This window comes from Oryza sativa, chromosome 4, assembly GCF_034140825.1.
Source record: "Oryza sativa Japonica Group chromosome 4, ASM3414082v1".
NCBI classification, from domain to species: domain Eukaryota; kingdom Viridiplantae; phylum Streptophyta; class Magnoliopsida; order Poales; family Poaceae; genus Oryza; species Oryza sativa.
The window spans coordinates 8366742-8390457 of NC_089038.1; the positions used below are offsets into that span (position 1 = coordinate 8366742).

At 42.6% G+C, this 23716-nt stretch overlaps 2 protein-coding genes and 1 long non-coding RNA gene across 18 annotated transcripts; 1 reads left to right on the plus strand and 2 right to left on the minus strand.

Moving 5' to 3' along the window:
• Positions 1 to 1299: 1299 nt before the first annotated feature.
• LOC9267722 (probable flavin-containing monooxygenase 1) lies at positions 1300 to 6825 on the minus strand. Its single transcript, XM_015777872.3, has 5 exons — positions 6346 to 6825; positions 2681 to 2918; positions 2392 to 2567; positions 1937 to 2289; positions 1300 to 1825 (listed from the first exon to the last, which is right to left on the minus strand). Exons 1-5 carry the CDS (start codon positions 6784 to 6786, stop codon positions 1468 to 1470), a joined length of 1566 nt encoding a protein of 521 aa, XP_015633358.2. The 5' UTR covers positions 6787 to 6825; the 3' UTR covers positions 1300 to 1467.
• Positions 5322 to 6956, plus strand: LOC4335206 (uncharacterized). 2 transcript variants are annotated; one of them, XR_001544886.3, is made up of 2 exons: positions 5322 to 6215; positions 6300 to 6956. It is a non-coding gene; the product is annotated as an uncharacterized lncRNA (long non-coding RNA). The 2 variants fall into 2 exon arrangements; XR_010740579.1 differs by having other exon boundaries at positions 5322 to 5967.
• A 4281-nt stretch (positions 6957 to 11237) lies between these two features.
• LOC4335209 (uncharacterized) lies at positions 11238 to 23475 on the minus strand. 15 transcript variants are annotated; one of them, XR_010740576.1, is made up of 10 exons: positions 23328 to 23475; positions 23119 to 23199; positions 22902 to 23030; positions 22015 to 22077; positions 20852 to 20908; positions 20172 to 20296; positions 18789 to 18882; positions 16662 to 16853; positions 16357 to 16480; positions 11238 to 11504 (listed from the first exon to the last, which is right to left on the minus strand). XR_010740576.1 is itself a non-coding variant. In XM_026024879.2 (10 exons), the coding sequence occupies exons 1-10, from the start codon at positions 23445 to 23447 to the stop codon at positions 11489 to 11491; spliced, it is 975 nt and encodes a 324-aa protein (XP_025880664.1). In that variant the 5' UTR covers positions 23448 to 23475; the 3' UTR covers positions 11350 to 11488. The 15 variants fall into 15 exon arrangements, 11 of the variants coding, with proteins under 11 accessions (XP_025880664.1, XP_025880663.1, XP_025880661.1 ...); XM_026024879.2 differs by having other exon boundaries at positions 11350 to 11504; positions 16688 to 16853; XM_026024878.2 differs by lacking the exon at positions 11238 to 11504 and adding an exon at positions 14143 to 14200 and having other exon boundaries at positions 16688 to 16853.
• Positions 23476 to 23716: the final 241 nt, after the last annotated feature.

The window sequence follows — 23716 nt, forward strand, 5'->3', positions numbered from 1 at the left end:
TTAATGTTTTTTTATAATTGTATAACTGCAAAAACGATTATGATCTTTGTTTCAAAAATATGTCATTAATGAAGGATATTGGTATTGTATCATCTCTGCAAAACTTATGTCGTATCTACAAATCACCTAGGGAGAAGAAATATGGAATTTGCTTTTAGATGGATGATGGGATGTTGTCTCGCTAAGCATTGTGAGGCTGAGTTTAATTTTCACATGAAGCTTCCTGCTCAATTAACGGATGCAGATCGATGCCACGATTGACTGCTTACCGGCCTCATCTTTTTTGCTTAAGCATCTTATTAGCCAAAATTTGAATTTTCAATCTTAAATTTGGAGTTGATTTTGGAGTTTTTTCATATAAATTTATTTTTCAGCTTTTGCTTTTAGATCACTAAGAACACGTATATAAAAGTTTTAATTTGAATTTTTAATCTTAAATTTGGAGTTGATTTTGGAGTTTTTTCATCTAAATTTATTTTTCAGCGTTTGTTTTTAGATCACTAAGAACACGTATATAAAAGTTTTATTTATAAATTATTTTTAATTTACAAATTTATTGTTTCGCTTATTTCTCAAATAAGTGAAACGATGGAGCCTTGTAGACGTATATTATATACAGACCCAAAAGATCTACATTACATATGCTACCGCACATAATTCTGAGAGCACCTATGTGTTCCAATCTCATTCACCGCTGTTAATTATTTCGACTGCAATGATGATGGCATCAATCGAATTAGAATGCAGATGCCTCGTGGCCACTCAGACGAATCAAATCTCTATTACGATTCACTAATTACTTAGAGAAGGGACTAAACAATGCAATTAGTCTCATGGATTTACCTAGATCGAACGGAAGGGGCATCACAACAACTCGATAGGAAGGGGGCATCATGATGATCGATGGCTCCTTTCCTGACAGTTAGCACCTAGTGAGCTGTACTCGTATTATTCAAGCGATGCACGGAGATTAATCGCAGCTCCTCTTTCCAATCTGTTGAGAGTCTCGGATCGATACGGAAACGTGATAAACTGCAGGCCTAGCTAAGACATAAATACGTGGATTGGAAATTTTTCTTTTTCCTTAAAATTTCTATGATTTTTTTCTAATTTATTTATTAATTTCCTTAATATTAGGATGCCACGTGGTGGCTTATGAGCGTTTGTAGGAGTGCCACTTGACGGCATAGGAGCGTTTGTAGGAAGTTTCATGGACTTTTAGTATATATAATAGAATAGATAGATAATAGATAGATAGATGTAACGAGTTGAGTCGAACCTAGCCGAGTCAGCCACGAATTGAGCGAGCTAACAAGTAACGAGTTTAATTTTCATCCTCCCCTAAACACGGTTTACTGAATTTGCACTATGCAAAACAACAGAAATCCAAGAAAGCAGGTAGTAATAATCTTAAAACAAGCATGATCAGACGATAAAATTATTCCACACGACTCCGAGCCCAAAGTACTACTCTTTCTTGGGGTGAAGATCAATATAATCAACAGGGCCATGAACGTCGAATAAATCAGCCCAAAATCCATTCTTCCTCCTCGGGTTGCACCCCATGTCCCGGCATAGCTTATCATTGTACCAGATGTGAAGGAATCCGATGCAGGATCTGCGAAAGTAAGCACGAGAATAGCGCTTCATGAACTTCTCCCATTCCTGGACATCATTCTGCATCACACTGATGCTTGGCAACCTGAAGCCACCATCCATGAAATGTGCGAGCCACTTGGCCCTTAATTCTGATGTGTACAGGTTTGCCAAGCTTTCTGAATAGCCGATAACCGCCAGCTGCGGGATCTTAGGGTGAATGATCTCCCTGTGAGAAATCATGCAGCAAATTAATTAACTACGACACAGTCCTGGATAGAAATTGGAAATTGTACAAATTAAATTTTTGCTCCTTGCAAGAAACAGTTATTGAGTTGACCTGTAGAGAGGTATAGTTGTAGATGCAGAGCCTACTGCAATGCTCTGAAAGTATTCAGAAGTGAACATCTCCTTGATCTTCTGTCCCCCTCTGAATCCAGTTCCAAAGATCACTATATCGCTCTTTATCGGCGAAGATTCGCCTTCAACAAGCACACCTTCATTGCAAAAGCTAAATGTCTTTGATTTCTTGAGAACGATGCTGCCTTCTTCTAATCTCTTGTAATGGTCTTTGGGTGTAATGGCAATCAAGCATGTAATCAAAGCTTCAAATAGGCTATGGTCAGGCACCATGCCATACTTCTTCATTGGAATGGAATAATAGCTTTCTGCAAACTTCGAAAATATCCACCTCTGAACATGTGCAAAGAAGGAAAACATGCATGGATCAGTCTTGCTTCAATTTAACCAGAGAAAGTATATTTTAGCAATATAATTAAAACAGAATATCCATACCAATGGAGTCAAGAGGGTGGCCAAGATGCTAAGGAGTAAGCCTTCACCAGGCTTGTGAATAATAAGCTCAGAAAACCGATTAAGATACAGCTTTGAGATGGGGACGCCCCACGCATAATAGTCTGGTATGATCCAATGCTTTGTTCGGACCACCATTGTACATGGAATCTCAGTACCTACACGAAGAAGAAACACTTAATAAGTGGGGAAATTCTAATTCAGCATCTAACAAGGGAAAAGAATACTGAAAAATTGGTTGATGGAAATCAGATTGTTAATTTGTCAGTACCATTTACTTCTGCACATTCTGCAGCAATGTCAAGTGCTGATTTGAGGTAGCCAACGATCGTGACACGCTTGCCCTTGATCATTTCCTTACAATTCTTGGTGCCCATCTTGGAGTAATCCATGGAGTGGATCACCTGGCCATCAAATGCTTCTGGACCTTTGCATGCAGGAAATGTTGGTATGTTGGGCACTCCACTGTACTTCCCAACACAAAGAATGACAAAATCCGCAGTGTGTGTCTGGAATATGAGAAATTCGAGTGTCAAATGTCACTTAATTTAGGGATAAGGAAACTATGATGAATTATATTGTACTCCCTTTCTTTCAAAACACGGTGCCTATTTTAACCAAGAATTGCAATATTACTTATATATGTGATACGAAAGTATATATAGTTGAGAATAAAGACTTTTGGATATGAATTTTATAAATTTAATTTTATGTAAAAAATAGAAAGGCAAAACAAAAAGAAAGAAACACATTAGCCAATGGCTATCTCTCGATCGGCATGGATGATGGGACTGGGCGATTGGATGTCTCGCGCTAGAAAGTGATCCGCCCCTGCGCGCCACAAGGTTGCCTCTTTCGGAACCAGCTGACCATACCCTTCCCATAGTTTGACTTTTTAAGATTTTATCATAGTTAACTAGAAAGTGTCTTTTCGCTACGGTGTATTAAAACTAAAAATATTTTATTTTTAACCGAAGTTACTTTCACACTGCTTTGGTACTTTTGCTCGTTAGAAAAAGTCTCAAATGATAGAGAGTAATATAGTAGCTAATAATAAATTATTATTCAATAGTGCGTTGCAACATGAAAAACTAATGTTATTAACTTAGTAAAGTAACAGAAAAAGAAGCATCCACGTTATCTCTTATGGTCTAGATTTCTCATATTAGTTGGAGTAAAATATAAAAAATGAGGAGAACTCATTGTAGACAATGTGATGAGGACACAAACTAGCTTGGATATAACCATGATTAACTTATGTATTAATTAATCAAAGGTGCATATGTTCTATATTAGATTTACTTGTTATATATTTGAACAAGCGTTGCTACATAATGTGTTTCGTGTGTTTTCGTTTGCAGAGGTACTTGCTTGGGTGAAAGAAAAGAGACCGAGCGTAATGAATGCATGGATGATTAAAGAAGTTGATTGGGGACCAAACCAAGATTTTCTCAAGTCCACTTCCATCTCACCACATCACTTTTGGTCCATAGAAGACAAGAGATAAAGTTCTACACGTTTTGGATTCGGATTCGGGCCTCCTGACAGCATCAACTTCAAACGGACCTAGTCTCTGATCTAGAAGGAATTTCGGGGCCATGAGTACTTGTTGGAAATCTTATGGAGTCTACTTTCAAATGGTTTTGGTTCCACGTCAAAATTCCTACCGAGCTGTCGGAAATCTACAAAACAAAGCCACGTATCTTATCCAGTTTGAATCTGATTTGAGTTTTGGGTCTTGTAATTATGTCGTGGGCTTAACCCAAGGGGGTGTGCGCCCTAGGGCAAACCTAGGACGTCCCTAATCATATTTATTCAGTAGCTGTCATCGTTTAGAGTTAGGTTTGCTTAGATTAATCTGTCAAGAACAGTTTCGCCGCTAGATCAGTTTGTGGAACCCCAAATTCGAATGCTTAATCATTCATATGCAATTTGGTTGCAATCTATCTTGCTTTTGCTTGTGTTCTTCGATTCGCATGCAGGAATTAGCCTTCTCGGCGAGGTCAACCGAGTTTTGGCACGGTTGATAACCAGAGGAGATGTGATGCTGTGATTGCGGGGCTCAGTAGCGTGTTCGTTCAAAAGCCGGATCGAGTTGTGTCACGACTCCGCCCAAATCGACTGTTTATCAATACCTATCGGAACATCGGGACCTATTCCCCATCACAATGACTCATTCATTTTGTTTTTTTTAAAAAAATCACGCTATCCAATTGGATATATGCATAAAACAAATCTTTTGCCAAAAAAAAAACTAAACTGAATAAATTAATCTATCTATATAAATAATACAACTTAATATAAAGTATAAATTATAAATTAAATAATATTGGATGAGGAGTCTAGAATATTCTCCAAAAGAGCCTAGAGTGCATATAGGAATATAATTTAGAAAAAGAATTAAAATTCAAAATAAAAAAATATTGAAAGAAGAGTTTAGAGTCCATATAGAAAACTAATTAGAACAATAAAAAATAGGAATATTGGAAGAAGAATAGAGTCCATATAAAATTAAAAAATAATTAATATTATTTAATTTTAGTCTACATTTAAATTCTATATCATGACAAATAAATATTTACATTTTTAGTCGACAAATAAATCCATATCATGAGAAAAATCTATCCAAAATTTTAGTTTATTCAATTTAGTTGGAATTAAATTAATAAGCAGTCATAAACAATTAAAATGGTATTAATGTCCCTCGCAAAAAAAATGGTATTAATGCTATTTCTGATAATAGAAAGATGCTTAAAATTACTAAGAGAGAAAACATTGATTTTAATTGCGGCTCATTTAGAGGCCCAACAGTCCGGTGGCCCGATGCGGGAGAAGACGCAGCCGTCCGATCGAATGGACGGTCCAGATTGATCCCAGCCAAGATAAATATCTGTAGCCAAAACCATAACCCTAAAATTCATTCCACCCTCCGCGCCCACGATCCCTTCTCTCTCTCTTGATCGAAAAGCGATGGCGGCGGTTCCGGCGCCCGCCCTCCTCCCTACCACGAGCGGCTGCGGCGGTGCCCTTCCCCCTCTCCCCGCGAGCGGCGGCGGCGGCTCCCTCCGACCTGTCTCGCTTTCCTCGCCGGCGGCCGCTCCCTTTGTCCTGTCTCGCCTCCTCGCTCCCTCCTCCTCTCCTCCTCGCCTCCCTCCCGCGGTGGCGCGGGTTGACGGCGGTCGCGGGCGAATCCGAGGGTGGTGGCGGCGGCTCCCTCCATCCCCTCTAGCCTTCCTCCTGTGGCAGATCCGCCGGCGGCGGCGGCCTCCGCAGGCGGATCAAGCGGCGGTGGCTCCCTCCGCCCCCTCTCGCCAAGTCCCGCGGTCGATCCGACGGTGGTGGCGGCGTTGGCGGCGTCCGCGGGTGGATCCATTAACAGTGGCGGTGGGCAGATCCGGTAGCGGCGGCTCCCTCCGCCGCCTCTCTTCTCCCTCCGGCGGCGGTGGTGGTGTCGGCGGCGGCCGCGGATGGACCCAGTGGCGGTAGCAACGGCCGAGGGCAGCGGTGGCAACGGCCGAGGGCCACGGTGGCGATGGCCGAGGGCGGATCCGGTGGCAGGCGAGTGAAGTTTGTGGTGTATATTGTTGTTCTTCTTGGATGATTATTTTGTGATTTTGTGATGATTGTGGTTGATTTTTTGGGGGCAAAGATTGGTTAGGTTTTGTTCTTTTCCTTGCGGTGTGTGCATCTGATTCGGTTGTGCCGATTTTGGAAAGTGTTTTCCTTATCCAATTCGGATTCGGGGGCTGCGAAGGCGCACCGCCGACGGACTTGCGACGAACAGAAAATTACGAATATTTTAATTAGTTAAGATTAAGATTTTTATTATTTGCTTTTAAATTGTTAATGACACATGCATAAGGTTTTACTTATAAATTATTTTTTTCCAGCAAATTTGGAAACTTCCTCCACGCAAAGCCGTAGCGAAATTCTCACCTCAAGATGGCCCTCACCGTCGGCCACCTCCAGCCGCCACTCGCCGGAGCCGGAGCCAAAAGCGTCGCCATTCCCGGCCCACTCATCCCACGCCGCCACATCCTCCTTGCCGACGCCGACGTACTCCATCCCCGCCACCCGGTGGCCGAACCTGACGCAGTCGAGCACCCCGAAGCGGCGCGCGTAGGCGCCGAGGTAGTCCATCACCTGGCGGTGGTCCGGGAACACCTCCGTCACCGTCTCCGGCCACGGGAAGTCGGAGTACTGGTACATGGGCCGCGGAGTCTGCAGCGCGGTGCCCTCCAGCGTCCACGCCCACACGCCACCCACGCCGGTGTCCGCCTCGAACACCACCGGCCGGCAGCCGCGCTCCAGCAGTTGCTTGCACGCGGCCAGGCCGCTCACGCCGGCGCCGACGATGACCACCCGCTTCTTCTCCATGATGGCTAGTGGGCTAGGAAAGTGCGAGCTGTGTGAGTTGTTTGGAGTCTGATGAGCGAGGTGGTATTTATAGTTGGTCAGTGCTATACTTCCTCGAAATATATCTTTTGACCATGTCATCTAATCATAATATATATAATGGATAAAAATATTTTTACTGTTTTTTAAAAGTTATATATATGTAGTGTTAATACCTTTAAACTATATTTTAAAAGTTATCGATGATCAAAGTTACAAAAGTTTGATCTCAACTTTATCTAAACCATCAATAATTATAAAACCAGAGGTATGTCATTAACTGTTTAATTATATATTTTTTATAATGATGCATTATGCACTAAATTGTTTATGGAACATGAATTGCTTAATGTGCTATTTTTTTATATGGCGTTACTGAGTATTAAATAATAATGGCATGTTTGTTATATGTACTTATAAATCATTCTTATTATTTTTAATTTGTTAAACTTATCAGTGGTGCTAATACGCATGCTGCGCACCGAATGCTAGTTCGAGCGCGCACAACATTCCCTCCGTCCGGTTTTCCCGTTGTTTTACCACCCAACCTTTCCGCCGCAATCCACCTTTCCTTCGTCCGTTTTTTTTCTTTTTTTCACCCCCACCTTCCGTGTTTCTTTTTTCTCTTTTCCATCTCATCTATGCTTCATTAAAAGAGCTGATAAAATATTAACCATCCATATTTTCTCATTTTCTCGTTCCTTCTCTCCAGATTTGTTATGCTTCATTAAAAGAGCTGATAAAATATTAACCATCCATATTTTCTCATTTTCTCGTTCCTTCTCTCCAGATTTTTTATGTATTCTTATTTTAGTAAAATATTTACCATCTAGTTTTTCTACTGTCTCTTCAAGTTTCAAAAGTAAGAAATTTATGTTGGAAATTTGGTCATAATTCGGCATATTTTAATCCAAAATAACAAGATAATAAACATGATATTTACAATAGGATTTGATCCAGTGATAGTGGTGAATGTAATCAACATGAGCATGCTTAACGTTGAATAAGCATCAACAATCACATAATGACACAATGTTGACATTGCGATGAACATTAACAGTAAAACTTCTAATTGAAATAATGTAATAAGGTTATACCCCAAGAATGGTCCTCCACTGGAATTTGAGGCAGTATTGCCTCCGTTGGTGTTGACGGGAGTCTCCTTCTCCTTGTCTCCAGTGTTCGACATGTTGGTGAAGATGAAGTAGATGTTGACGAACAGTGAGTAGTCGCGCCTTGCGCTCCCCAAAAACCTGATCGCCCGCCCGTCTGTGCAAACGTCGCAGCAACGCGTGGTTTCGGAGGCCTACTCTCCCAACGCGTGTGCACACACTCGTCGGGATGGGATTACCGTAGCAGCAACAGCTTTGGAAAATGGATGAAAGTGTGTCTTCTTCTTCTCGCGGGAGATCAAATCCATTCTCATTTTATAAGAGGAATGGAAGATGAAGAGTAAGAGTCATGGAATAGGAAGAGGAATGGAGCAACTAATTGTCATCAACTAGCCATGAACCATCCTCCACTACACAACCATCAACCAACAATCAATTAAGAGTAATTGATGTAAGTTACCAATGGAATAGGAAGAGGAATAGAGCAACTAATTGTCATCAACTAGCCATGAACCATCCTCCACTACACAACCATCAACCAACAATCAATTAAGAGTAATTGATGTAAGTTACCAATGGAATAGGAAGAGGAATAGAGCAACTAATTGTCATCAACTAGCCATGAACCATCCTCCACTACACAACCATCAACCATCCATCAATTAGGACTAATTGATATAAGTTACCAATTCCTTAATCAAATGGATTAATTCTCAAAACTCTTCATCCCATTGATATCCCATAGAAGAATGAATTCACATGAATTCCTAGCATAATGAGCCTTGGAATTTATTTGATTTAATTGATTTAAATGGATCAATTACCCAATTAAATCTAACAATTTACTCTACTGAGTTTTCCATTTATTCCCAGTATCCCACCTCTGCACCTTCAAAAGTAACAAATTTACTCACATAAATGCCCCCTTCAAAAGTAACAAATTTACTTGCATGAATGCCCCCGCATCGTTCGGCACTATTCCTAGATGGTCATAAAAAAAATACTACCAGCTTACAACGCTAGTAATTCTTTTACCAGTGTTATAAATAAGAGAGAATCCCTTATATGCCACTGAGTATAGGCCGGGCATGGCTAACAACTCAGAGAGGGCAAATATGTCTTTTTTACTTAAGAGTTAACGGTCAACACACGGTCAACCGACGGGAGTGGCATGAGAGAGTGCGCAAATTCGGACCAATTGCATATAAGGGAAGAGCCAATTTTCAGTGGCATATAAGGGATCAGACAGATTTTCAATGGCATAAAAGGGATTATCTCTATAAATATTTAGACTTTATAGTCTGCACGTAAAATAATTACCACCTTCCTCTTAATTTAGCCTATGGTCTAGTAGCCACCATGTAGTAATAATATAGGAGTAAAAACTGATAGTAAGAGTATTGTTAATATGAATAACAAAATGAACAAATAAGTAAAAAATTTACAGGCTCAATCACACACGAGTGATAAAATTACTCACAGGTGAATCAAACTAGAAAAGAACAAAATGGTCTAGCAAAAAAAAACCATCATGAAGTTGGGGTCCTGATGGCTTTGCTAGATCTTGTGATAAGGATGTAGAGGTTGATCTGTGTCTTATGACAGATGGTGGAGAGGGCAACCGGGTGGCGAGCGACAGTCAGCGATAAAATCATAGAAGGATGTAGCGGCGTGGTATAGAGATGAGCTTGGCGATGTGCATTAGCAACCATCCATCATCTAGCAAACAGAAAAAAAATATGCAAAAACATTCTTGTTTATGTCATAGAGATGATGAGCAAAAGAAAAACATCCTGGTTGCCCTCTCCACCACATACCAACCTCCCCATCTTTGTTGCAAGATCCAGCAAAGCTACCATGATCTCAGCTTCACGGTGGATTTTTTCTAGACCATTTTTATTTTTCTAATTTGATTCATTTGTGAGTAATTTTATCACTCGTGTGTGATTGAACCTGTAAATTTTTCATTCCTATGGGCATTGTGTAGTAGTATCGCGTCAATAAAGACAACAACTCTTAAAAGCATGATAGTGACGACAACAGTTAGGCTAACCGTACGCTGCAATCTGGAAAGCCACTGTAGATAGAGCATGAAAATCGCCAATCCACGATGTAGTAAAAGTTTTACTAGCATCAATAATTACATCTCATAAACATGCATATGTCGGATGAGTACATGCAGATGGTCCTTTTAGAAAATACATATGTTAGCCTAATCATGACTTGTACATGTTTTGAGTCTTGCATATAGGGATCACGTCATGTGTTAGACGTGTCATGTGGCAGGAGATTGAACGTGAAGTGTTCACGTTGATTACGCAGTTAGAAACGTACTGCATACATGAGCCAAGTAGTTAGCTAGTTAGTTAGCACTTAGCACATACATGTGTTGCTTGTCTTATAGGAGAATAAGTCTTCAAGTTGTTGGACAGGAGGCCTTTTGACTTAGTACAGGGACGTATAGCTACGAACTGGAGGCCCCAGTGCGAAATGCATGATAGAACCCTAAAATTTTACGAATTTTACATGTAAATTCTCACGGTCCTGTTATCGCGATCAATGTGATATGATTCATAGAACAACAGGGGAGACAAAATGATGGCCAACTATTTCTAGTTACAACTATTATGCTCTTCTACTTTTAGTTTTGTGTCATAGTCCTGACCTTTTGCAGGCTTAAGCATTCTATTTATACCACTAATTAAATAGACTTAGTGCTCCATGCAATTAAAATTAATTTGGGGGGCCTTGAATAGTCGCACACTCCCGCACATGCTAATGTACGGCCCTGCTTAGTGGCTATGCATGTGTGGATCGTGCGGCCGTGTGCGAGAGACTCGGCCACCACGACTTTGGCCGGCGTGTATGTCACGTCGATGCCTGGGTCTTTATAAGCATTCTGTAAGTGTTCGTTTCTGAGCGAAGAGAGAGCTACAGAGAAAAAGGAAAGGAATTAGTTGCCGAGAAAAACTTGTGTGCGCGCTGCGCGCATGTGCACTTCTGTGTACTCCAGTGAGCAGTGGCAGATGTGTATATCGGTGTCCTACCATACTAATTATACTTAGGCGGCTATAGCATTATAATATATTGGATAAGAAGTTTAATCATAGGTTTTGCTAAAAGTCATCGTTGTCGCCTGACACCAACGCTAATACTGTAGATCCCTCCCTGAGTGAGCTTCTCTGTGAGTGTGTTTACTGCTCTGTGAGTGTGTGCTGCTCACGTGAGTTTGATCCTTGGCCAAAGCTATCAACATAGGTGCCACAACTTGTAAAACAAGCGGTAGGACCTACAGAAAGATAGCACTCTCCAGTCCCATAATGCTCAAAAGCGTGTATTCCCATTATGCTCAATATTTCAGCATAACTTATCATGACAAATTTTCTTGTTACACCTTTTTTTTTTTGCACATTTTTGTGAAAAGAGAAAGGATAACTTGCTGAAGATGATATATCTTCCATGGCATAGTATCTACCTCCGGTGGCAGGAACGAAAAGAAAAATTGAACTCCGCTTAGGCCTAACTGCAAATTGGTAAGAGATCGTACAAATTTAGGCTTTAAGAGTTACTCGTTACCGATTCCAAATCCTGCAATCAAAGAAACTATGATTACAAAATAAAATTATGTTCCCTTATTCCTATTGGTTGAAAAATAATGTTTGACAGATCAAAACAACTCAAAACCAAAACATGCTTCGTGACAGTAGATCAACCTATCGACAGTATCATGAAATTAAGTAGATGCATCAAAAACGCTTTTTTTTCCTTAAAAAATGCATTTTTTTAATGATTTCCACAGGTTGCACAACTTTTATAATGCCAAGTGCCAAAGGAAATTCTGAAGGAGTCTGTAACTAGTTCATTATGCAGTCCAGCAGGTGCGATGAGGAAATTCTGAAGGAGTCTGTGATTAGAGTTCCAGTTAATTTGGTTGGCCCGGCAAAAAAGGATTTTTGATATCCCCTAACTAAAACAAACTTACACATTTGTTCCTGCTAACTTATAAAAAAAATTCCTGTACACTTCCCTCTTTACTGAGAAACACGAACTGAGCTCCTGTTCTGCGGCGTGGTGGCAGGACCGCTAGGGGATTGGCTCCGGGAAACCATAGTATAGAAACCATATACAGATGCAGGTCAGGTAACGACAGCCAGGAGCAATAATCATAGTATAGAAACCATACATATGCAGGAGTCATACGAACATCAATAATCATCACTGCACATTTCTAATTGTGAAGAACAAGTGCAAAATATATGGTCATATCAATCACACAGGATTTTAATTCTTTTCCCCACTATATATTGATGTTACCACTTTTAATCATGGCATACAACCTGGAGTTTAATTCTTGGAAGTAGTTGCGCTGTGAAACAGCTTCAATGTCCTCTAATTAAATGATCCCTGTTTAGCTAACTTAAACAGTTTACTGGAGTACCTAGATTTATGTCAGACTTTATACATCCTAACTCCCAAGTAAATGGAACTTCTAAGGAAACATCAAGTCTTATGTCAGACTTTATACATTCATGTGACACTCAACCAATACAGGCTTAATGATTGGTATCTTATTTGAAGGTTAGAGAAGGAAAATGCAAATACGCTTGCAAAGAGGGTATTTGGACTATAATAGGATTATTTATTTATAGGTTGTTTATCTCCTAGACCTTTACTCTCCTAGATAGTTAATCCCCCAGACCTTTGGTCTAATATAACTCATTAGCATTGATTGCAATTCAGCTATATATATGAGAGATCACCTCCCCACATTGTGTGTGAGGCATCTATTCCACTTCTTCTACATGGTATTCGAGTTTAGGCTCTTACCTTCGTAGCTAGAAACAGGCTGACTGTTGCATCTGTAGCTGGATCTTTGGATCAGTCGCCGACACCGTCCTTGACCTCGCCATGGAGCAGGATCAGACCGCTCAAGAGCTTTGGGTCGCCATGGAAGACATGTTCCGAGCTAACAAAGAACGCTGAGCAATCTTCCTCAGCACCAATTTCACTCCATGATTCAAGGCGACTCCTCCATTACCGATTACTGCAGAAGATGAAGACCGCTACCGACGCCCTTCGCGACATCGACCACGCCGTCTCCAACTCCTAACTTGTGCTCAACCTTCTCCGATGCCTCAACGATCACTTCTCCAACACCGCTGATAACATCGTAGGCATGGCCGTTCTCCCGAGCTTCACATCGGCACGCAATACCCTCCTGCTGAAGGAGCTGCGCATCCCGAGCTTCACAGCGACGATGCTGGTTGCAAGCGCCAGCCCCGGCTCCTCTTTCCCTCCTGGTGGGGATGGTGGCAGTGGGGGTGGTGGCAGCGCACGCCAGATCTTCTCCAATGGTGAGGGTGGTGGCGATGACTTCTCTGGTGGCCAAGCCCACGCCGGCGGCAACCGCGAGGGCAACGACGGCTGGACTGGCGGCAAGAACGAAAGAGGGCACGGCCGCTGGACTGGGGGTGGTGGAGGTGGCGGCGCCCGCCATGGGTAGCCAACCCTAGCTGGAGGCTGGGCCTTGGGTTTGTTTTAGGAATAAGTTCATCTAAGGTCCCTTAACTTGTCAATGAATCCGATTTTCGTCCTTCAACACCAAAACCAGATACAACAGGTCCCTCAACTATCAAAACCGGTGCAGATTAGGTCACTCGTGGTTTCGATGGCGGTTTTGGCTGACGTGGCGCCTACGTGGCTAATTTGACTCGGTCTCGATCTGACATGGCATTGACGTGGCGCTTACGTAGCAATTATACCTCGAAAAATAATAAAAACCACGGGCCCACATGTCAGCTTAAAAAAATGCTGGGGCCCACGTGGGCCCCACATGTCATTCCCTCTCCCCTCTCGGCTCTCCCTCTTCTTCCTCACTCCCGCCGCCTACGAGCTCCGACGACAACGGCGGCCGAAGCATGCCGGAGCACGGGCGCACGTACAAGGACGCCACCGAGAAGGCTCGCCGCTTCCGCGTGTTGAAGGCGCCATTTTCCTTTCCTATTGATCACAGTAAGTGGTCACGGGAAAACTGTGAGAAAAATTCCTTTTTGATGTCGATTCCAGGGGAAGACAATCAAGCAACAAAGAGAAAGACAAGAACGGGGGTTGGATGAAGAAGAAGCAAAACGAGCCTCCTTTCCACACAAGCTCGCGGTGGCTGGCCGCCGTCCTCTCCAGCTCGCTCCGCCACCATCCAGCCAAGCGCGCTCGTCCACCATCTGCGGAGGGCCGGAGCTCATCAGTGGGTTGCCGCCGCCACTGTTTCAACTAATTTTGCCTGCCTTTTGAGATTGGGAAATTAGTTCAGCGGTAAAGAAATAAAGGGGAAAACAGATGGGATAAACACGGTACACGTAGATGATAAGTAGATAAGTACGGTACAGAGGAGGGCCGCCTCTCCTCGCCCGGCCGCTGCGCGCCGCGGAGGAGGGCTCCCTGACAACAACTGCGCGGGACTCCTCCTCACTGCCCCCCTCCTCCTCCTCCTCCTCCTCCACCTCCCGCTGTGACACGGCCGACGGGTCAGGCTCCCGGCGGAAGGGGTCGGGCACCTCGAGGGAGAATGCGAGGCGTTCGGCACGGATGGGTGGCTCCGGCTACGTCGGCGGGAGAAGCGACAACGTCGGCAGCAGCAGCGAGGCATCGGGCATCGGGCGCTCGGAAGCCATGGGGGATGGGAGCGAGCAGGGCTAGTGGGTCACCACCGGAGGCATGGCGGCGGATTGGGCGAGAGGTCGCCGGTGACGGCGAGGTCAATGGAGGAGGCGGTGGCATGAGCACCGACGCCCAACTCCTCTTCACCGGCCCCCGCAGTCGCCAGAGCCATGCCTCCGTCGCGAGAGAGGAGAGGGGAGAGAGAGTTGATGAGAGGGGATGGGGAGAGAGGAAGAAGGGGGTTGAGAATGACATGTGGGGCCCGCGTGGGCCCCACCATTTTTTATTAATTTCTTTGTAAAACTGACATGTGGGTCCCACAAGGTTTATTATTATTTTTGATTGAATTGCCACGTAAACGCCACATCGGTACCACGTCAGATCGAGACCGAGTCAAATTAGCCACATAGGCGCCACATCAGGCAAAACCGCCATCTAAACCGCCGAGGGACCTAATCTGCACCGGTTTTGATAGTTGAGGTACCTGTTATATCTGGTTTTGCGGTTGAAGGACGAAAATCGGATTTGTTGACAAGTTAAGGGACCTTAGATGAACTTATTCCTTTGTTTTAACCCTTGGCTAGCCAAGCAACCGGCCTAGCGCCCCTCGGCTGGTCTTCTTGGGCTGGCTCCGGTGGCCCACTACTCCCAGGCAAATACCACCTTCGCTAGGCTATCTATGTCACATACATCAACTGGCTAGCCCAACTGGGAGCAAGCTGACCTCGTTGCATAACCAGATGGCATTTTTTGCCTATGTTGGATATAATTTGGCTTGGAGAGTCATTTGACCACTCTGTTAGAGTTGCTCATAAATAATACAATTTTTTAAGAAAACACACTTTTTACCTTTTTAGAGTTGTGAAGTAAAATAATCCGGTGAAATAGCCCAAAAAAGGAACACATATGTATCCCTCTAATTAAGAAAATTGTCAGATCTCTTGTCCCATGGGTTCAGATTTAGTCGGCTCGTGCTATTACAACTTGAAGTTTATTGTGGTCATGATTCATTTTGTATTCTAGTATTGCAGATTTTCTAGTGCCACGGATCACAGCTGGCGAACTGTGAGCTCAACACAACTTCATGAACAAAGCTATCTTTGAGATATTTTCTTTCTTGCGGGAATTTTATCTGGTGCCAACACAGCGCATATGTATCCATCATCAGGTGTACCTGGGAATATCTTGCATGAACCTTGTGGATCTGTCTGTATATGTACTATGCATTTTCAACGCTACAATCGGGTAACCAGTTTCTTATTGTCCAATAATACCGTGCTGATATATACTCCGTATATTTTATCTGCCATGCATGTCTAAGCATTGACGGTGACTTTTTTTCTGTGATTATCATGGGTCCAGCTCCACCGAAACCTTGAAACCTTGTTCAGTTAATCCCCTAAGAAACTTGAAAAGAATTAAGAGAAAAGACGTGGACTTAATCCCCTCGATCTTGTCCGATCTCTTTCTTGTGAGGATTAACCGAAAAATCCTGAAACGGTGAAAATCTCCTAACGGTAGGAAGCAATGAAGAAAAACGCAAGCACCCGCACAAAGGCTTCATTTATAGGAACCATAGGTGACTGAGATTTCTAAAAGTTTTTGGAAATATAGTCATAATTCCAAATATTTTAATCCATAAATATAATCATAATAAACATGACTTGTGATAAACATGACATGTGAAAAAGAGAGTGATTCTACCATGGTGGTACACATGAATATGCTACCAGTAACAATAGCATCTAAGAACACATTTAACACCGAGATGAGAAGAATATACCTAGAGAACGCTCCGAATCCGGAGGCGACAGTGTTGTTGGTTTTGTCGCCGTGTTGCCATTGTAGTTTTCTCTCCTCTATTGCCGTTGTTCCCTTCGTTGCCGGTGACGAAGAGGAAGAATAGCCTGATGCAGATGAAACAATGCCGAAAGCAGTCACGTGAAGAACGCACTCCGCAAAAACATGATCGCCTACCTACCCTTGCAGGTACTTGTAAGATCGCACGGCAAGAATTAAACTAACCAAAATGGAGGTGAATGATTGAAGTATCCAAATCCAAAACTTTTAGCGAAATTAAAAGTTAACCTATTATTGATGGAGATCGATCTGACCGGAGTAGATCTGTCGGTCTGACCGGTGTAGTTGTTCCGGTCTAACCGCCTGATGTACTGTTGTTGCTTGTCGCCACCACCGGTCTGACCGCCATGGAGCCGCCGATCTAACCGGGTCGATGCCATCGGTCTGACCGCTGATATCTCGCCGATTGGACCACCGCACCTGAGAAAACACAAATCGAAAAGTGGGAGCTCACCGTGGGGCAGCGGCCAAGAGGGCTCGGTGGTGAGGAACGGTGACGGTGGGCTCCTCGGGGTGTGGACAACGGCGGCAGCTCCACGGCATCTCGCGGGTGCGAAGCGGCGGACGGCCACCGGATGGACCTTGACAGGAAGAAGAGGGCTCCGGCTGTGGATGGTGAAGGCGAAGAGGCGGCCGAGGCGCGGCACGGCATGGCAAAGCCGTTGGTGCTGGCAGCACGGCCGGGCGAGGCTTCTCTCGCCAGTGGGGAACGGCTAGAGGCGGTGAAGGAGGCGACGGCTTGGGTAGCGCGGTGAAGGCTTGCTCTTTTTATTATGCCCTTGGCTTGCTTTGCACTCGAGATCCACTTTGAGCCTTGTTCTTTTTATTATGCCCAAACTTTGTGTGTCTGTGTTTGAGTTAGGGATTTGAGTTCTTGTGAGTGCTTGGTGTTGATTGCGTGAAGATTTGTTCAACACTTGTTTCTTGCTTAGGATATTCTTGCTTCATCTTTTACTCTTGGAGGTCGAGGATTCCTAAACAGCGAGGTCATTCTTGAGCCACCGATCTACGTGTGGTTGGCCAGGAGAAGTTTGTTAAGGTTGGTATCGATTCTCTAGATCAGCAAGTAAATTTATAGGGTGCACTAGATCAAGGAGAGATGGTGACACTGAGTTTATACAGGTTCAGGCCCTCAGAAGAGTAGATTGGATCTGTATAGATGTATGCGCGGTACGGCGTATGGAGTAGCACGTAGTGTCCAAGGATTACCCGCGCTAGGGTTTCCAGCTCCTATATAGACCCGGGGAGGCTGACTAAAGTCAGTAGGATATCCTTTATAATCTGGGTACATGTCGCCTATTTACATGAGATAAGACTTGTATTCTTATCTTTAATCCCCTTGCGAAATTACATCATGCGGCATGGGCCTAAACCTAGTCCGCCCACCCCATGCTACACAACCCAAACGCCTAACCTTCGGTACCTAGGTACCGTGTACCCCGTAGTTGGATCTTGCCTCCAAAAGATAAGAGACCACTAGTGGAAGAAGTAGTGCTTTGTGTAACCTCTCGAGGAAAGGGACTCGGCTCTTTGTGAGATCCTCAACGAAGATTAGAATCCCCTCAAGGATTCGAACTTCGGGAACAACTCATCTTGCAAGAACTTCTGTGACATCCTTTTCCCTCTCCCTTCCACTATCTTTGCTTGCTTGCTTGTTTGAGCTTGATGTTCTTGGTTGTGACTAGCTAGATCCATTTTGCTAGTGAGTTTGTCGCTGCTATGCTATTTTTGGAAATATCCGAAGCTCCTTCGGATATATCCGAAATTCCAGCTTCCGCATTTACTTGAGTTTAATTTAGCCTATTAACCCCACACTATAGGCCTAAGTGACCCTTTCAACAAACACCCATTTGCTTAAAGAACATCAGACTCCAACTAGCATAAAAAGCAGTCACCAAATTGTGACGCAACCACACAACTGGATCGGCAAAATTGAGAATGTGGGAACCAAGATCAGCCTGGATGGTGAAGGTTACTACTAGCATATCAGGCTGTTAGCCATAGCCAGTCCAATTGCAGCCTATGGCCAGTCGGATGCAGAACCAGGAAATCTATGCATTGGTTAAAGAATAGAAGAACTGGGGTAACAGTAACACAATGATTCCAACTAAAGAACAGAATATTTTATGGGCAAAATAAACATCCTTCTGCTGTTGGATCACTGCCGAGTTGTAAAAAAATACACCCAACTGAATTTTGCTACTTCATAAATTAATTGTCTACTAAATAAAAACATAAAATCATATCTGCAGCAAGTCACACAAGTCGGCGCAGCTCCCCAGTGAGGAGTGCGAACTGACGGTGCTGTGACAACACGGATAGTGTTATCATGCCTCTCTTTTTAAGGTCACTTACCTCATCAAGGGAAGAAGGGTTCTCCTTTGTTTCTTTGAGTACTGCTTGAAAGATCTGTAGTGGGTCCCCATGACTGACAATAAGAATTGCAGAGCTGCATGGAATTGAACATACAAGTCAACTCCACATAATACTCCCTAACACAGTATATGGAAATGTGTGTTGAAAAAAATACTAAGCAGCAACTGGATGTGGAACAATGGTGATTATGTCTAATTTAGTTGTTCTATTGTGCCAGGAATAGTACTCATGTCTACGAGAGCTATGGGCACCCCTCCTCAAGCTTGTAAACAAATTATTAGGACTCCAAAATCCAAGGACGGGATAACTTGCCAAGGCAGCAATACATATAGGAGAGACTCCTATTTCTGCATATCTATGCTCCTTATATGATGAGACTCTTTTTATTTAGTCTGGGCCATGGCTGGACAGTTATTAGTCATTGTGTGCAATCGACTCCTGAATACTGTTACTAGTTGAAAAGTCCTGTAACAAAATGTAAGCCCTATTGTGATTCAACATTATGCCTTCATAGTTCATATGTTCAACCAAGTGATATGGCCTAGAGGATTTTGGTCATGGCTGAGCACGCTGAGAAACGGGAACTAGCACGGCGAGGGACAGCAGTTGCATGGAGGAGGCAGCAACATATTAGTGTCATCTATATACGGACATGCGTATGTGTAGAACTAAGAAAGAAGAAATCAAAGACCCTATAGTCTATCTTTCCTCTACCCTTGTGGTGAGGCTACTGATCATCTGCATTTTCAGGCTTCTCATGTCTACGGCTATCCAATCCTAGCATGTTAGCATGTGACAAGTTTTATGTAAGTCCAGTGCTATCTTTCCCCCTATTTTCATCAAGAGTTGACTCATTATGATAAATTAAACATCAATAAATTTACCCTAGAAATTATTCATTACAGTTACTTGTTTAACCCAAAATAGCCTAATTTTTTCTATGTAATATAGAGCATCTGTTCTAACATTTGTACACACAGCAGAACAAAATCAACAGATATCCCAAATAGTTTATGTGCGTGCCCTGAGGCATGGTAGTAAATTTGATGTTTATTCTAGGAAGAAGAATGTATTATATCCATAATCATTACTAGTGGGTTACTGGGTTGTCAAGGCATTTACAGTTTACAATGATCTACGGAGTCAACGCTTGTTATTACAATGAGATTTTTTTTAATCACATAAGGGCAAAACTGTAAGCATGGTTCTCTGCATACGTGGGTCTTCATATAGAAGGGCTACGCCTAGACCCAATTTTAGAAGCTGAAATGTCCATATAGGTATGGCGATAACGCAGCAAAAAGCAAATATCAAACTTGAAAAATAGATATATTCCAAATTTCAATATTTGAGTTGAAGTACCCATGAAGCTCCATTTCTGCAGCAGACAGGAATTGAGAGAATCTAGTAGCAACATCTGCAACGCTCTCGCCACCATCTGGTGCCATTAAGGGATCTACTTCATCTACTGCCCATACTTCTGCATACTAGCACATCATATCAGACTTAGTAAGTTAAATAAAAGATAAGATCATAAGAATGTGAAAAAGATGAACATGTGCTTATGTGGTGTGGACGTGTGGGATTTTGGAAAAGCTAAAACCTCTGAAATAGATATGCATGACCAGTAATGCAGTTAGGGACCATATTGCCATTTATTTGGAAAGAAAAACTCCTTCTGGAGATTAAGATCTTATTATGATTCATTTTAGTGTCCAACAAAAACTGAGCTGAAAAGAAGGAAATGGCCTTGTTTTTCTTCTTGTTCATTCTGTAATCGTGAAAAAGAGATGAAACATCTGTTTCCCGCATGTGAGGATGAATAGATTTGTGGTGGGTTGCAACCTTGCGTGTTGCCACTAACAGTAGACCCACTGATTTGTGGTAGTCTCTGCTGGATGAATCATTACTTATCATTATAAGAAATCATATGTAATTTGCAATCTAACATAATTCCATAGCTACATTATTAAAAACCACATGCACAAATATCAAATTGTACTTAAAAGATCCAGAAGTTCCAGAGGTGCTCTGTGACGGACCCGAAGCCATGACGAGATAAGATAACCACTGCCGGGAGGATAGCTGGGCGGAGTCGGCTGTTAGGGACGAGGGGAATTAGACTGGGAAGAAGAACGTGGGGAGAGAGATTAGACTAATTGATATTAGTTGCTTAATCCAAATGATGATACAATCCATCCTTATATAAATGGAGGGAAGGACCCAAACTAATCTTATCCAACCGACTCTAACCCACTGAGCTACCGTGTGTGTACGAGGTGAGGATGGGATAGCATTTCCTCAACCGGTACCTTGGGCCTCGTTCTCATGGCCCAATGCCAATGACATGCTCGCAGGTGGCAGATTCACTATTACCACCATTAGGTTCACTTCTTTAATAATAGAGATTGATGTTCATGTCAAACGTGGTAAATAAATTATATTCATCTGAAAAGGATAATTAGACTTTTTTGCAATGACAATGTAACAATTGAACCTCTTTCTAGTGGTACAGACCACAGAGGCAATCAATCCTCGAATATCCGTAGAAAGGCTCAGTTAATAACAACAGATTAGAGAACTATAATTTGAAAATTGGCTTGGAAGAAGTCAGCCACCATTTCTTTGCTTACAACAAGAATGATCTTTTCATCAATTTTAATAGATGTAATTTTTTTATTCTTTTAATGGAGGATGTATTTGTTACATAACATGTTTTTGCACAATTTCTTATAGCTTCATATGACAAGCTCGGTCTGTGAAAACCGCTAAATTTTGGAGTTAGTTTGAATAAGACAAACAAGGAGGGCTTGTTTCTAAAATCATTCTTTTGGGAAAAATTGCTTAGAGCTTCATGAAAGTTCCCTAACTTTTGTCATTAGCTTCAATAAGATAAAAGAACACAAAGAAATTCGAGAATATCGGGCTTTTTCTTGTTCTGCTCAGACAAACATGGGAAAGAAAGTCTGGGCATTTCTTGTTCTGTTCGTTAGAAGATGGCATTTCGCAAAAATTACAGCTAATATAATGAGGAAGGAAAATTATTCTGATTCAAATGAGTTCCTGTATTTTTTTAAAAAAAAATCATGCCAGTGCTATTAGTTAAAATAGGTCTCAGTTTGTACCACCAACTGTAAGTATGCTTAGTTGTTTATTTATATATCGAATTAGAGTCTGCACAGTTTGATAGATCAGCAAAACACACCTTCTCATGTGAAAGCAATTCATGCGATGGCCCAAAATAGCGTTCCCGAAGTTCAACAGCTGGCTGCAAAGAAATTATTATTACCTTAAGAAAGCAGAATAGAAATGTAAAAGGTGTTTCAAAAGGAAACTCCACACTGCTTTTCACGTTTGAATAGCTCAGGAAACAAACATTTGGCAAAGCAAAAAAATTGGACAATGTTTTGGAGTTAATACATTTCAAATTTGTAAATCATACATTTGAAGGGGATGATTATAGTTATTGAATGGTAGAAGTTAGTTGGCATGCCTCTGTTAGGTTCACAGGTCTTCTCTCCTACCAGATTATTTACAGGTCTTGCTAGCTGTAAACTTGTTCTAAAGAATGACAAGTTTAAACAGGGTTTACTATGACTTATGTAAACATGCCCAGGGAAAAAAAGGGAAAACAAAGAATTGCATAATTGTTTAGAGTGAATTAAACAAAAGACTACATTTGTTCATTTTAACTTTTGCATTAATAAGAACTAAGAAGTGCCAGCGCATCACTTAACTCCAGCGAACAGAAGCAGGTACTCCTGGGAAGTATCACATTTTAAATATCACACATGGAAATATCAGTTGCATGTCTTTTTTCATCCTTCCATACAAAATTGTCTGCGGCCTGGCCCTTTTTCAATCTTTATGCACGCAAGTTGGACAATAAATCAGTAACTAATTATAAAATCTTACTACACATTCATGATTATCATAGATAAAAGAATCCAAAGCCTATAGGGAAAGTTACAAGTTACAACTCGAATAAATTCCATGCGAAATTACTTGTTCCTAAACGTTAGAATATCTATGCTCACAAATAACTGCACAATAAACAGTGACAGATTTTATATGCAGGACCAAACCACTCACAATGCAGCTGGGAGTATCAAAGGGGACACCAAGCACTCTAGCAACCTCTCTGGCAGTCTCCATGGTCCGTGAGAATGGGGAATATCGGATCTGAACAGAATCCAGTGGCACACCCAATTCCTCAAGCTCCTGCACGCAATCAGTCCCCCAAAATCACTATGGCACATCCTCTCCAAGAGCTCATGGAGACACGACTAATGCACACCAAATCGGATACCTTACGGAGCGATTCGCCGGCCAAGCGCGCCTGCTCGACGCCCTGCGGCGCCAGCCCAAACTCCGGCTTCGTGCCGTTCTCCTGCGAGGATTGGAGCAGTTAGAAGGAAAGATCCGAATCAAACTAAACTGCTAACTGGACACGAAGTTCTTGGAGGCAAGAAATTGAAGAAGGGTGAAGACAGCGAGGTGGGATGCACGGATCGGTACCAGGGAGGAGACGATGATGCCGCGCTCGTTGGGGACGCTGCGGCCATGGCGGAGGATCCAGTACCTGTTGCGGAAGGAGGGCGCCGGCGCCGGCGGCGAGCTGCTGCCGGAGTCATCCATTCCCCCCCAAATCAAAGCACGTAGTGACACCCGCTCCAATCAAAGAGCGGAGTTTAGAGCCAAACGTTTTTCTTTTCTTTTTTAATGTTTTCGCTATGCAATGGGGATCAAATTCCTCATTTTCCATAGTACTAGCTAATTCTTAGCTAATTATGCGCTAATGATCTTTCTCGTTTTGCTTGCGTACGAAGATTTCATCCCAATCGAACAAATGAACACAGCATTAGGCCTAGCTCACCTGTTTGGATGAGTTTAAGATTATGAGAAAC